Source organism: Falco naumanni, chromosome 8 (assembly GCF_017639655.2).
Source record: "Falco naumanni isolate bFalNau1 chromosome 8, bFalNau1.pat, whole genome shotgun sequence".
Classification (NCBI taxonomy): domain Eukaryota; kingdom Metazoa; phylum Chordata; class Aves; order Falconiformes; family Falconidae; genus Falco; species Falco naumanni.
The window spans coordinates 21,788,064-21,804,132 of NC_054061.1; the positions used below are offsets into that span (position 1 = coordinate 21,788,064).

The window sequence follows — 16,069 nt, forward strand, 5'->3', positions numbered from 1 at the left end:
GCTGCCTGGCACCTGTAATCTTGTTTCACGTTGCTCTCCCTTCGAACATGATTCTGTGAACTCTTCAATGCTTAAATATGCTTTAATGTAGTAATACATACTTTCATGTCTGTCTCACAGCTTGAGTCCATGTGTACCTCCTTCAGACACGGTTGTGAAACACACACATGAGTTTTAGTTAACTCACCAAAAAGCTAACTCTCCTCATCCATTGCGCTTTAAAACCTGATCTTGCCGTATAAACATTTTGGAATTCCTGTGTTTTTTACACCTTCTGTTTCTACATTCTTGTGTGCTGCTGCTTTTACTTTCTCATTCTGGTCTGCAAATTTGTTCTTTCCAAGAATTTAAATGTAATATAGTTGGCAGAGTATTTCAGCAGATTTTGGTCCATTTTTCAGAAGCAAATTTCAGAAGCAATGTGATGAACATATTCTTTTCGGTCCTCAAAACCTTAGATTGCTGAACAGTGCATACTGTGAAACTCAAGTTCAGTAACACAGTTAAATGGATGTATCGCTGAAACATATTGATGAATCTAATATGTATTGTTCTTTCTATGTTAGTTTGCAATAAAGCTTTTTGGTTTAAATTTTTTTGGAAGCAATAAATTCTGTTGAGGTTTGCAAGACCTTGAATTCAGGCCAGTTTTTCTAGGTGTAAAATTTAATATATTGCTTGGAAATACAGTGATGCCAACTGTTCTGTCAGTGTGTGTTGTCAGAAAAATACTTTAGTAGAACCTTGTGACCAGTTTTTCATTTTCATCATCTTGTGCAGCACTTTTTTTCTCTTCAGTCTTCTGCAAAGGCAAGCACTTGTGTTCAGGGATTGCAGCTTTACTCCAAAGTCTCACTGTTTTTTTGTTTTAAAGATACGCATAGTAATAAGATATAACAGATTAAAGCTGAACTATTAATAGAGCATTCGTTTTCCTGGTAGAAGCCCAGAAAAAAAGCGGTGGAAAGCTCTAGTAACAGCGACAGTGATTCAGGCTCCTCTTCAGACACCTCAAGTGAAGGCATAAGCAGTAGTGACTCCGATGATCTAGAGGAGGATGAAGAAGAGGAGGAGGACCAGAGTGCTGAAGAGAGTGAAGATGATGAATCTGATTCTGAAAATGAAGCACATTGCAAAAACAAGAACAAGGTATGACACCTTGCTCTTCTGCTCAGTCTTATCACTGAAAGTCATTTGTGACAAATTGACCTGTTCACGTTCGTACTAGCGAGCGGTTATTTAACTGCACATTAATGAATGCTAAGAATACTCCTTTTGGTTTTGCTTCAGGGTTTTCTGGGTTTTCTTTTTGCTTCCTTTGTGTGCATGCTTATGTGTGTGGTGTTGTTCTTTATGGGCTAGGAGTTTAACAGTCAGTAGACTTGTTATAAAGCGGGAAATCGAAAGAAATAAAGTGTTGTGTGCTGATAGCATATTGGAAGTATATCTTTCTATGGATGTTGCTTTGGCAGTTGCTTTTTTCCTAGTAGAGTTACTACTTTTCCTGGGAGCCAATAGAAGAACAAAATTGGAATCTTGGGTATCCTTTTAAGTTTACAGTCAAAAATACATTTAAAACCAACCATGGTTTAGTACTCCTCCTCTACTAAATGTTGTTTTCATGTGCTGAAACTATATGTGGAAAAAAATCCCTAAACAATATATGGCAAGACTGATTTAAAAATTACTATTGCTCATCCTCTGTCAAGAATAGTATAATTGTTTCACGGGGACTGATGATGTACTTTTTTTTTAAAAAGATCTTTAATTGATCTCATGTGAACGGTTGAAAATATATATTTTGCAGGTGCTAATGCATAGTGGTGTAACAGATACAAAAAGTGATGGACAAAAACCACATGAAAAGTCCCAAGAAAAAAGACCACACCAGCAGATACCTCTTGTGTCTGATTCCCAGACTCACTCATCATTCCAGTCCCAGCAGAAGCAGCCTCAGGTTTTGTCACAGCAGCTTCCGTTTATTTTCCAAAGCTCTCAGGCAAAGGAGGAATCTGTGAACAAACACACAAGTGTAATACAGTCTACAGGATTGGTTCCCAATGTGAAACCTTTGTCTTTGGTACATCAAGCCAAAAAGGAAACCTATTTAAAACTCATAGTTCCTTCCCCTGATCTACTCAAAGCAGGGAATAAAAATACCTCTGAAGAATCTATCTCTTTGACCAGCGATGTAAGATCAAAACGGGTGAGTGAAAAATGACTGTTTTTTTGATCATTTGTAACCTGCGTTGACTGCTTAATGAGATGCAACATTCTGCTATAATACGATTTTTTTTAAAATTATGTGTATATTTATTTTCATATCATGGTTTTTTATCATGTTCTTAGGGTTGATGCAGATTTCTCAGTTATGTAAATTAACACAAATTTTATGGGTAGAACTGTGGTGGTTGTTCTTTTGGGGTATTTTTGTTGCTGTTGCTGCTACTTTTTTTTTAAAGAGCAGCAAATAATATGCTTTAATTTTGGAGTTGATCCACTCTGCATTATAAGTGCTCTGAACTATGCCATAACTTCATCTTGGAGAAGAGTCATGTATTTGGCAGTTCATGTATGCATGCCCTAATGTATACACAGTGTGATCATATACACAACTTACTGTCACATCGTGCCAAACTTGAGTTTCATGCTCATCACACAGTGGAACTTTACAGCTCAGCTGAAAGCAATCACTGTAGTGGTGAGGATCATGGGTACAGAGAAAGCAAAGGATTTTGTCATGCATTTCTTAAGGAAGATGAGCAGCTAAAATCAACATCAAAACAAGAAAAGTACTCATGGGTTAATTGTTTTGGATATTTTCTCTGTGCTGTTCCTAGTTTGAGTCAGTACTCTGATTTAATACTTTCCCTATCCAGTATGTAAGCATGGCTTTGCTTTGTGTTAAGTCAGATAGTTTTACGTCAAAGTAATTAAAATTACCTTGTTTAATAATTGGTTTCAACAAAAGAGTTGAAAGCTTGTTTTTTTTTTTTAAAAAAAGTTAGATTTAATCTTGGATTTTTTTTGCTATTTAAAGACAGAAGGATATTGGTGCACTGACAGCTATTAAAACTCAGTATGGCCATCGCAATAAATCTTGATTTTCCTTTTTCCTGGTTAGGAATCTGTGGAATGTTTACATGTGTCTATCTTAGAAGTTCTGTAGTTCAGAACAATTCTTTCTAGATTCTCAGTTTATTTTGTTAATGGTGATTGTCATGACTAGTGGAGAATGTTCATGATTTCAATTCAGTTAGATTAGAAGAGAATAAAAATTGAGCATTTTAGAAGTGTTGAGGCTTGATAGGTATATATGTGTGTGTATATATATTTACACGCACACACACACACACAAAAAAAGTGCATTTACCAAGGCAAGTTTCATTGTTACAAATCAACCTTATTTTAAACTAAGTAGTATTGGTGAAGAGTAAACTGAACTCTGAACATAGCTACACTCGGTCCTCGGTGAGGACAGAAAAATATTTTTATCACATAGTTTCTATTCCTAGACCAGAAGAGAAACAATATTTTTCCTTTGAACTCCCAGTTACTTCGTAAAATTCATTAGTTAATCATTTACCTGGAATGGTTAAATAAATTACAATTATGAAAACACAGGTCTTTGATGTTGGAAGAGACTTCTGCTGTCGGTTTTAGGTTATGAGTCTTTAGCTGATGATACATCACCCATTTAGTTGTTTGATTTCTTTAAAATTTTTACTGGAAACATGCACTGTGTGAATATTTATTTTACAGGTTTTCATAATTTCATGCTCCGTTTTAAATGTTAGTAACTTCAATAATGTATTGTATTTGACTTAATATTTAAAAAAAATATTTCAAATGCAGCATCTTTATCCATCCTATTAATTTTTCTCCATCAAAGATTATGTATTTTCTTTTTCCTTGGAAGTGTCTTGACAGTAAAGACAGTGTGAACTTTACATGCATTTGTCAGCCACTACCGATTAAGTTTTATCTTAAGAACTTTCAAGTACTACTGTTTCAGAGTTAAAAAGCTAGCATATCACAGTACTTCTGAGTAATACCTTTCCCCATTTTTTAAAATATTTTTCTATGCCAAGACCCTTCTCTTGATTTTCTGCTAGTGTTGTAGCCATTAGAGTGTTGTATTTACCTTGTGCTTTAAAATGAACAAACTACTAAAGCTAAGTTGACATTCACTACTGAGATTTTTATGTGCTGAAATGAGTAACAAGTGGGGTTTTTCCTATGCCAGCGTATAAATCCCTTTTAAAAAAATTCTTTTTTCAAGATGCTTAATATCTTTATGAAAATCAGTCTAGAGTGATGTAGCAAGTGAGAAAGCTTCCTTGCATAATTTAGATTGGCTTCATCTTGAGTTCAGTATGTCTTTTCCTGCTTGATTTACAGTGAAAATCACGACTTACATAACTTGTAGTTACTCATCTCTTCCGTGGCACCTACTTTTGACCTGCTAAAAATAGCTTAGCAGATGTTTTAAGATCTCATAGAGTTCACCTGCCTGCATACTAAAAAAAATAAAATGTCAGCATTTTATTCCTCTGTCTTCTTATTTCTTTAGGAACAATATAAACAGACATTCCCAGCAGCACAGCTAAAGAAACAGGAATCATCTAAGAACCTGAAGAAGGTTATTGCAGCTTTGTCAAGCCCCAAATCAACATCTAGTTCACCAGCTCATCAAAAACTCACATCCTTGGAAAACAACCATTCTAATCCATTCCTGACAAATGCACTTTTAGGTAATCACCAACCCAATGGAGTTATTCAGAGCGTCATCCAGGAGGCTCCTCTTGCGCTTACTACGAAACTGAAATCCCAGACCAAGATCAATGAAAGTGTAGCCATTTCTAGTAGTGCCCCCTTTTCTTTGCCAGTAAACTTGAGTGCATGTGGGAAAAAAACAGCTGGTAACCGGACACCTGTTATGCCCTCTACCTCTCCTGTGTTACCTGGTTCAGGAAAGGATAAACCAGTCAGCAATAATGCAGTAAACACAGTAAAAACACAACACCGCCTTCATTCTGCAAAACTGGTGGTGGAGCAGTTCAGAGGGGTAGACTCAGATGCCCCCAGCAGTAAGGACTCTGACGACTCAAATGACGATGACGACGATGATGAAGATGAAGATGAGGACGATGAAGATGATGATTCTGATGATAGCCAATCAGGTGGTTTAACCTTTTTAATAGGAAAAGCAGAACCTTTATTTTTTGAGTGTTGAAAACATGCATTTCCCACCATACGTTAAAATGGGGGTAGGAACTTTTGGGGTGGCATGGCCCAGAGCGTCGTGCAGACAGTAGGAAAGTAGCACGTCTCCCAGTCTCCCATTGTGTCATATCCAAAGTCATATTTTGGGTGTTCTGATCCTTGGTCATATGGCAGGTATATTTTCAGCTGTCCTGGTAAGATGGCTCCCCAGCCTTCAGGAAAGGCTGGCAGAGACCTACCTTCCAGATCAGTTACCCAGCCTGCAGCTTGTGTACTGCTCACGTGGCAGGGTGCCGGGGAAGGAGATGGAGAAAATAGGCTGGCTGATGGTTAATTATTCTGGCAGGCAGAGGCCATCTGCAGAACAGGCTGTCCAGCCTGAGCGGGACTAAACAAAGGCCTTCAAATTGTCGAGAGTGGCAAGAAAAGTACATTTCCAGGCTTCATGCAAGGAGCACGGTAGTCAATGAGCAAGATAAAAGTACCAGGACAGTTGTAAGGGCTGCAGTGTTCATGGATAGCATTCCGACTACTGTTTCAAAGGCTCTGAAGCAATACAGAAAGGCAAGGCCTGTTGTTAAAGTTGAGTGTATTCCTAGTAACTCTGTGCTCCCCTGTGTGCACGTATCCCTTGGGTCCAGCTTCACCTTCATCATTCTCTTTCCCCCTCATCGACACACCTTATACTAATCCTCTTTCTCTCCCTCACAGCTGCAGCCTGTCTTCAGCGCCTTATGCTGTCTGCCCTTTACTCTGTCTCTAACTCTTCCTTTGCCCAGGTTGCCATACTTCCAGTTCTGACACCTTTCAGCCTGTACCCAGATCCATCATTTGCTTCCTCTTCATGCTAGGCTTCACAAGCTGTAAAGAGCCTTTCCTGCAGTAGTGTTCAACCACTGCCTGGCTCACAGGGCACATGTCATAGCTGTAGCTTATTCTAGGGTAAACAAATCTCTTAAAATACTGCACCTTCTGTCTCTCATCTCCTCATGGAAAAGCAAAGAATTCCATCTGAAACAACAGTGCATTATCATGCAGAATTACTTTATGCTGTCATATAGTCATTTAAATTTTAGGTAGTTAATTATAACCTTCTATTTATACTCCAGAGATGTTATACAAAAAAAAAATAAATTTGAAGTTAGGAAAGCTTCTTATTTAATAAGACAAAAGACTTTGCGGTTGTTAGAGCTTAAATGTATTTGCTGGTAGTTATAAAGTCATAATGTGCCTTTTGCCACACTTCTTTTTTTACACAGAGTCTGACAGCAATTCTGAGTCAGATACAGAAGGGTCTGAGGATGAAGATGATGAGGATGATAAAGACCAAGATGAATCAGATACAGACACTGAGGGAGAAAAACCTCCACTGAAACGGCGTAAAACTTCATCCTCTGTGAAGAGCTCTTCCATTGGTCTTGCAGCTCATTCCACCCCACTTAATCTTCAAGTAGCAAAGACCCCAAGCTCTGCGCCAGCTGCCTTATGTCCTGAGTCCCAGCCCGCGGTTTTCCTTGGGACAGCACCATCTGCTCTTACACCAAGTACACACTGTGGTATCTGAATGTCTTTTATTAGAGTACAGTGTAACATCTAAGCAGCATGTGATGTAAAAGTAGTTATAAAATGGTTTAGACACTGGTATGAAGTGGTATCTCAACCTAAACCCCCCCATTTTTATAGTGAGAACAGTCATTCACTGGAACCGCCTCCACAGGGATGTGGTAGAGTCCCCATCACTGGAGATCTGGAGGTTTTCAAGATGTGGTTGAACAGGGTGCTAGATAATCTCATGTAAGCTCCCTTTCCCATGAAAGGCTAGGCCAGATGATCTCTTGGGATGCCTTCCAACCTGGGCTGTTCAGTGATTCTGTGAGCTTTTCACGAGTGTTTGCAACAGAAGTTAAAATCAGTCAGCAGAATTGCAAGTTCTCAAGACATAAGCGTTACATTTAGTCCAGGATGTTTTAGCTCATATTGTTATTTGAGAGAAGGTAGGATGAAATAGCCAGAGTTTATATTTATTACATTAAAAACACTTCATTGTTTAGTCTTTGTTATTTACCATTTTATTCTAAACGTTGTTATTATTTCTGATTTCTGAGCATCATAGCTTGCATTCTGAATCTTAAATTTCTGCCCCTTCCTCAACAAATTTAATAACTGTATTTAGTTAAAATCTAACTTTGTTATGCTTACAAAATTCTCAGTAGAATTTGTGGATTACTTGCAAGGAATTATTTTTAAAAGGTTCATGAAAAATACATTTAGCGTTTGCCTGATGTTATATAGTGTTTATAATCCCTCATTTGCTGGCTGATTTGTAAGATTTGAGTAATTACTACTGCTACAGAAAAGAATGCTTTTCTGAAAATCATACTTCTCAATTTGCATGGTAACAGTTAAATGAAATTGCATGTTTACTACATGTAATTAGAAACTTGATACTTAATTAACATGCAAGTGAATAGATTTTAGATATATATTTTTTATATTTATGTCCAGTGGAATAGGAATTTCTTTCCATGTCATCAAGGGCATTAACCTCTGAGGCAGTGTAATGTGATCTACTTAATATTTTTCACAGAAACAGGCCTGTTAATCACACAGTTTGTAAAAGAGTTCCTATACATTAGGTGTAATCCAGATTGTTAAAATGTTGATATTTTTCCTCAGGAATCTGTGTTGATTTTAAGGTATTTTGAAAAGGCTGATAGTGGATTTTCGTCTGTTTATATAGGTGGGAGGTAGAATAAACTAATTTTGAGTCCATGATTTAGATGTAGGACTTCTTCAGTCACCATAATACAATTAAAGTATTTTTGTGTCCATTTTAGCTAAAGCTAGTCCCTCCCTGAAGAGGTCTTGTGTCTCTTCTTAGTACCTGTTTGTCACTGCACAACTCATCTTTTCAATTCATTGTATTTGGACAAGCAATCTCCCTCCCTCCACTGTGACTATTAAAAGTAAGATAACAGTCATGGTAGTTTAAGAGTGCAGACATGTCCAAGAAGCTTGCCATTCAAGCGTGGGCAATTCTGCAGTGCTTTCTGGAGGGAGCTCTAGGCAGTTGCTTCCAGATCATGCAGGCATCTCAGCTGGAAACCTGTGCCATTGCGCCATTGGCCCAGTATGATACTCCTTTGGACTGTAAGAGATTGGAGCAAGCTTTGAGCAGACGATGCTCTCTCATGTCCATTTCCACAGGGAAGGAGATATGTCACATTGTTTACACAAGGTCCAAACTACCTTTCTTGAGAAACCTATCTTCCAAAAGCTTGTCTATGTACACAGCTCCTGTCCTGCAGCATGCTCAGAGGGGCCTGAGAAAAGTATCAGCCTTTGGCACTCTAAACCCTGTGTTTGGCAGTTGCCTCTATCATATTATCGATTCAGTCTCATGACTAGCACCAAACACAACATCTGTTTGAACTTTGAAAAGCTGGAATAATCCTGAAAATTTTCTGCATTTGGCAGTTGACTGCAGTCTACATGCAGTGTTCTTTGAAGGCTGAGCCTGTTATACTGTATGGATTTTTAAAGTAAAGAGTGTTTTCATTTTCTTCTTCTGTACTGAAAAAAATTAAATATGGTCTACAATAGAAAAACAGGTGTGCAAGGAATTATTTTAGCAATATCTGAGAGCCAAACAAGGCAAACAGTTCAGTATTGCATAATTAGGTTTTCTTCTGTTTACAATTTTAGAAGATGATGTTAAAGGAAGCTTAGAGGAAAATGTTTTTCAGGGGGATAATAGTTACATTAATTTTCTTGGTAGTTGAGGTGTGTAATGGTTAGAGTGTAGAAATGAATTATCTTTTGGCTTAGGGATGTAGGAATAAAAAGTATATTTTAGGAACATGTTTTCGTTTTGCAAATTCTCTTAGGTGTTAATCAGAAATTTTGTTTTAGGTATTTCAAAAAGACGACGAATAACAGATGAACGGGAGTTGCGTGTTCCTCTTGAATATGGGTAGGTTGTGTATATACTTGCTATTCCTTCAAGGGAAATAATATTTCAAAAGTCAGTTTGTAGAGAAATGACCGTTGAAAAGAATTTGAGGCTGAATACTGAGGAAAGGGATCGAACAATTCAGATTTCCAGCTGAGAGTGACTGTGGAGCTCTTTAAAAGTGTTAGCATACTTCATAGGTTAATTTTTGTGCATTAGATTTGCTCTTTTACAACCATGACCTTTCTCTTAGCAGTTTTGCCGCTGGAAATTAATCCTGATGGTTAGATCTGAGCCAGTATAGACTCCAAATAACTCCATGAAATGTAGTTCTAAGCCATTTTAAATCTGGTAATATCTGAAGTAACTTGATTCCAGTAAATCCTTATATAGTCAGTTTGGACAATAACAATTTTAACAACAATTTAATAACAATTTTGGATAATAACCGTTTCTGGGTTTGCCTATCTGATTTATGATACTCTTGTCACATTTTAGTTCTGTGCCTTTTTCCTTTTATGTAAAAATCTTAAATTTACATTACTTTTTAAAAAGTGTATTATTGTGTGCAACTATTTCATATTACTCTAGTTGGCAAAGAGAAACCCGAATAAGAAACTTCGGTGGTCGTCTTCAAGGAGAAGTGGCATATTTTGCACCTTGTGGAAAGAAGCTGAGACAGTATCCTGAAGTAGTAAAGGTACATTAATTTTTTTTAACTTCTGTGTTCTAATGCTACTAAGCATGCTTACAATTAAGAAATGCCATTTTTTTCCCTCCAATAAAGATACTTATTTCAAAACATCCTGTGATATGAGGCATAATGTATCTCAGCCTGTTGCTGATTTGATCTCCTATAAATGCATATCCCTTTGATAGAATATGCAAAACATTACACTCACTAAGTTAGCTGTACATCAAAGCTGAGTTGTAATTGTTTACAAGCTGAAGTGGAAAAATATGTGATTTTTTCAGTATCTCAGCAGAAATGGAATAATGGATATCTCAAGGGACAATTTCAGCTTCAGTGCAAAAATAGGAGTGGGTGACTTCTATGAAGCCAGAGATGGACCGCAGGTATCCACTTTTTAAAAAGTAAAGTCTTTGATCCAAGGAACCTTAACTTAAATTTAGTTGAAGTAATTTTGCTACAACTGGAAGCATTGCCTGTTCTTAGCTAATTCTTTCTAAAAATTGTGCGTATTTCTTAATAGTAGTTATATTGAGATGCTGAGAGCTTGATCCTGGGCAGTGCTGAAAACTGCTCCTCTCAGTGATTTTATTAGGAGGTTGCAGGAGCTCAGCATGCTTTATGATCAGCTCTAAACTTGGATTTGTCTAGTACGAAAGAACTCTGAGCTACATGTTTTATCTTAGTCAGTATTTAGATATTTCTGACTAGAACTCTTATTTCTTCCTTTATAAACATAATTTTGATAGTAGTTTGTGTATGCGTTAAATCACACTCTTTTCATGTATTCACCTGCATTATATATACACACACACAAAATCCATGTTTATATAGAAGTGATTTCTGTATCCAGAATACAGTCTTAAGCTTCCTAAAGCATGAGATTTTTATGGGAAGAAAAGCTGATTTATACTAGTTATGCTTTACAGTGGTAGAACTGTTAGACTTTGTGAGGATAAACCACACAAGGATAAGTATAAAATTAGAATTTTAAGGAAATGAATATTATGTTTGTGCCATACTTTGTAACTGTATTCTGGTCACGTTGCCACTTCTTCAGGATGTGCATGAAAATTTTTGGACTTCTGTAATTGAATATGTTTGCTTCTTTAAAAGATAAGTATACTGAATATGCTACTACAGGAAGGTGGACAGACATCAGGCTCTTGGCAGTCTTAAATTCAGGCTCTAGTTAAGTCTTATGTCCATGTGATACCCTGTAGAAATACGTAACATTTACATAGTATAAATCTGAAAGCAATGAAGACTGAGTTCATAGTAAGCAGCTGCTTCTAGGTGGTGCTTCCTGATTCCTGGCTTTCAGGGTAAAGCATCGCTAAATCCTCTTCATGTTTGGCCTTCATAAATCAACAATTACAAGTTCACGTAGTTGTGAACTTCATTATGTGCCTGAATGGCTTGATTGAAATAATTCCTTACGCTGTGAGCACAATAATGTCAGGGTATCTGCTATCTTTTTGCTCTGTCACCTTTTTTGTGCCTGTGCCCATCTATTCTATTCCTTCATTAGTCTTGTCCCCTTTTCTAGTTATCTCTTTCTCCTCTTTCATTCATGAGGTGTTTTGCAGCTTTTGCCCTTTTTTGATACTGAACACTTGAGAATGAAGGCATCGAGAGGGGTGGGTTTCTGTAGGCACAGCTGGCAATAAGAACACGAAGTTGATGTACGCAATCTTGCTGTAGTTTCCGCTTGTATAGTTTACGGTAGGTTCCACTGAGGCTTGGTTAGACAAGGGAAAAGATTTTGGTGGGGCAGGCAGGGGGAAGGGGGCAAGGGCAGCTGCTTCAGGTGTGCTAAAACATTTACATTTTGTGTGTGAAAATTTCAATGAGATTTTAATTTAAACAGTGGAGCTACACTCTGGCTGATAACATGTACTTAGTAGAACAATATGTGATACTGGTACTTCATGAAGAGAATTTGCACCCTTTTTACTGAATTTTTTTTAATTGTCCAGCTTCAATACAGTATGCGATAAACATATCGTCATGGATGTTTGGAGATAATGCCAGGAATTTTATTACTGGTTTTCCTGTAATTTGAATTATTCTGTGTAGCCTTTCATGGTTACTCTTTCCTTTCTTTGTTATATATTTCTGTCATCTTTTGAGACATGCAACATGCATACACCGTGATTGGGTAAGTTTCGCAAAGTTCAAAGGTGGAACAAGATGTAAAGAAAATTACCTAAGGGCTAAACCAGTTACATTGCAGAATTACCTATAGCAAGCCAAAAATACATTTGGGTCTGATAGCACCTGTGTTTCTGTCTCCGGGTACATTCAGGTATGGCAGATTATTGAAAGCAGTGATTAACTGCTTTAAAGAAGTAGATCTGGCACAAGTGAACCACGGAAGGCAGGGTGAGGAGAATGAAGTTTGGCAAATGTGGAAATTCAGTGACAGGACCTGGAGCCTTTAAACTGCTGTGGTTTAGAAACACTAGTGTGAATGTTATTTGGGGTTATGGAGAGGGTATGGGTCCTTGTGAGTTCAAGTAATCTAGGTAGGAATACTGCAGCAAGTAGTAGGTAGAAGAGAGTGTTGTGGAGTGATACTGTGCTGTGCCCTAAGATTGTGTCTTGCTGGCTTTGATTAATACATAACAGCAAGAGTATCATTCACAGAACCGCTGAGGTTGGAAGGGATCTCTGGAGGTCACCTTGCCCAGGCTTCTGCTCCAGAAGGGTCATCTGCAGCCGGTTGCCCAGGATCGTGTCCAGACAGCTGTCAAAAACCCCTAAGGTGGGAGACTCCACAGCCTCCCTGGGCCACCTGTGTCACTGCTCAGTCACCCTCACGGCAGCGACAGAGTTCCCCATGTTAGGGGGAACCTTCTGTGTTCTGGTTTGTGCCCACTGCCGCTGGTCCTGTCACCGGGCACCTCTGAGCAGAGCCTGGCTCCATCCTCTCCACTCTTTGCACCCTCCCTCCCGGTGTTTACACCCATGGGTGAGATCCCCCGAGCCTCCCCTCCCTCAGGCTGAGCACTCCCAGCGCTCTCTGCCTTTCCTTTGCAGGGTCATTATGTAGTTAAAAGAAAACTTGACTCTTCATGCAGTTCCAGTGAGATCTATTTTAGTTGAAGATGAAGTATCAACAAGGGCAAAATACAGACTTTTTAACCTGGATATAGCTCTCTGGGAGTAATCGTTAAGTCATGTTAAACATGGCCTGAATTTTTTTTTTCCCAGTAAGATTTTGTATGAAGCTATGAAAATAACTTTTTTTTTCCCCAATGAGTCTGAATACTTGCCTGGGAAGGGAGGAAAGTGCTTAAACTACTTTTCTCCATCAATTTAGTGTGAATAACTTCTGATGTAAATTAGTCTTTCTCAGAGTGTCCAAATACAGTGCTACCTCAGAACATACACACAGAGCATCTTTATAAGTCATGAAGTCTACTTTTTAAGCCAATTCTTAAGCTTACTGTTGTGTACTTAAGAGACTTACTCTGTGAGAAAGAAGTCTAAAATGTTCATTACAGACGCAATAGTAATACTATACAGAACAGCCAACTATAAAATCAGCTGTTACATGTGTTTGTAATATAGTAGTAATTATTTGCTTCCTTTTCTAGAAACTGTCCTATTCTGAATTCTGGAATTCACTTTAGAAAGCTTCTATTAACTTTTTCTCACAAATCTACACTGAAATGAATGAGCATGTCTGCTTCTTGCAAAGTACCTGTGGTTTTCTTCATCGGTTTGGATAATAACGGGCATTGAACTTGGTTCTGCTTCAGTGCATAGCTACCTGGTGTGTCTTTGGCAAATGTCCTAATTATAGTACAGTATTGCAATAGATGGTAGATGCCTGAAGGTGAGAAATTTAATTAAGTTCTTATTTTGATTAGTTTAAACAATAAACCACAACATTTCAAAATGTTATTCACATTTTTTCGTCTAATGTTCGTGTGGTGAAGCTTAGATTTTATGGGAGCCCCTGATTCTCCTGTATTGGGGCACAATACCCATATTTTTATCTTTGGAATATTGGAAATTCACAGAATATTAGATTGTGCATTACTTTAGCAGAAATATATTTTGGGTCAGATTTTAAGATATCTGAACACAAAATACAGATGTTAATTAACTCTTGCTTAACCCTTAACGGTTCTGTTCTGGACAAGTTTTGTCTTGTTCTCTCTATAAACTTGTGGAAACTTGTTGGATCCACAGTGTCCTTTGGCAGAATATTAGACAGTCTTCTCTCCATTCTTTGAAACACCATCTTCCTTCTGCTTATTGGACTTGCTACTAGCTTCATTTGATGGCCTTTGGTTTCTCTTTTGGGAAGCGTTAGGAAAACGTAATATACACCCATGGTCTCTTGTAACCCTCTTTCTCTTCGGTGTATTTGTTGTCTGTAGTAACATTGACCATAGAAAATGCGAGAGCAATCTCCGTATCTCCATTGCAGTACCTAAGGTACTTCTTGAGCTATATATAGCTGCTTCTCCTCCCTTTCTTTGAATTCTGTTCCACCCCCCACAACCCCCTGGCGCTTGTGGTTTATGGAGTAAGATTTCCTAGGTTGGAGGTTGGTGTAGATGATAAGTACAGTATTAAATCTAGCTTAACATTGCACAACAAACTGCACCTGTGATAAATGGTAAATCAGGAACTAGACAGCGAAATGAATGTGTATGCCTAAGCAGTACTCTTAAAGGTAGAAACTGAATTAACTTCTGTTTAAGTGGTAGAGGTAACTATTTTGGATTAAAAAGTCCACAGCGATGATGCATTGTACGTATAATGATACGGCTGTGATTCTGAACAGCTTGGTTTTAGGAACATATCTAATAACAAAGCCCTGTGGAATATCTGCAAACTTGAGTGTGAGATGTACTCTTGGGATAGTCTTACATGGGAGTGGTTCAAAGTTCAAAAAAGGTATCTTTGCAGATATTGATAGCTTCCTTTGAGTGTTTCATTAGCAAAATGCCATTTCTTTTGTCAAATCCTGTATTAAGCATTTGTAATTATGAAGAATGAGCAGAAGAAATTAAAAGATAAATTGTCAGAATAAGCAAATAAAAATGTATGTTATGATACAGCAAATTTGATTTCAGTATTTATGTACATGTAAATGTGAAAACTTTGGTAACATGTATGTGTTTTTTCTGAACAGGTATTTGATTACTGTGTCTTATAAGTTACCAACTTTTATTCTTGCTTTAGTAGTCATTTTCAAAGTCTTTTACAAGCCTTTTTAAGACCAATTATGGAGTAAGTAATTTCTGAAGGGGATAGCTAGCATACACTTTTCCCACGCATTTTTCAAAAACTTGGGAAAGTGGTAAAAGATGTTACAATTTTGAAATACTCATGTTCCATCAAACAGGATCAGGTAGACCGTGTTCCTGTTCTGCTCAGTAGATGCAATAAACCACTTTTTATCAGTTACAGAAAAGCTGTTTCTCTGTGAGGACTAACTTGGGTATTGGTATTTACAAATTACTTCAATATTTGTTTTTGAGGTTCCACATAAAAGCAGTAGTGATAGTGAAAAAGAAAGGGTTGAATGTACTGCTGCATACTTTGTTTAGTTAGAGAATATAGTTAACGTAACTTTTAGGTCAGATGGATGGATTCTTAAAGTTTATAAACTTTGATTACTTCAAGTTGGTACAAAAATTAATTATCTTGCAGTGGGTGAGGGGAGAACTAAATTGTCCTAAATAAAACTTTAAAATGAGTCTGTGTTTTTCCAACTCAGTTGAGATCTAGAACACCTCAGAAAGCACTATGTGAAAATGCACTACTGCATTTGCTTGTTATGGGTATCAAAATTTCTGTAAACACTAACAGTTGAAAACAGTGACTCATAGTTTGACACATTTTTTCATTCATGTGGAGCAGTGCATTATGTGAAAGCACAGTAGTTATGAGTTTACATAATAAGGAAGAATCTGTTTCACCTTTTAAAAAGGGTTGAGCAATTTGATTTGGTCAGAAATACTTAAACGTAACAACACAGTAGTGATACACCTGCTAGGTAGTAACTGTGAATGTCACTGAATAGTCTTCAAAATCTTGTGTAGTAGTACTATTTGCAAAAGTTCGTAGTCATAAGCTAATACTATATAGCTTCTGTGTATCCTGAAAACATTGTACTATCCAAATAGTACATCACAGCTCTCACAGATTTTATATGTGTATCTTATTTGGAAAGG

The 16,069-nt window shown here is 37.4% G+C and overlaps 1 protein-coding gene across 16 annotated transcripts in view; it reads left to right on the plus strand.

Annotated features, from left to right (window-relative positions):
- Positions 1-16,069, plus strand: part of BAZ2B (bromodomain adjacent to zinc finger domain 2B) — a 161,112-nt gene that overhangs the window by 96,557 nt on the left and 48,486 nt on the right. For 9 of the 16 annotated variants that reach the window (XM_040602594.1, XM_040602593.1, XM_040602596.1 and 6 more), the window contains 7 exons: positions 943-1,149; positions 1,808-2,206; positions 4,574-5,183; positions 6,486-6,782; positions 9,139-9,199; positions 9,770-9,878; positions 10,154-10,255. In XM_040602594.1, the coding sequence (XP_040458528.1) occupies positions 943-1,149; positions 1,808-2,206; positions 4,574-5,183; positions 6,486-6,782; positions 9,139-9,199; positions 9,770-9,878; positions 10,154-10,255 (1,785 nt within the window). The remainder of the gene's footprint in view (positions 1-942; positions 1,150-1,807; positions 2,207-4,573; positions 5,184-6,485; positions 6,783-9,138; positions 9,200-9,769; positions 9,879-10,153; positions 10,256-16,069) is intronic. The other 7 variants (XM_040602600.1, XM_040602606.1, XM_040602607.1 and 4 more) reach the window with 3 other exon arrangements.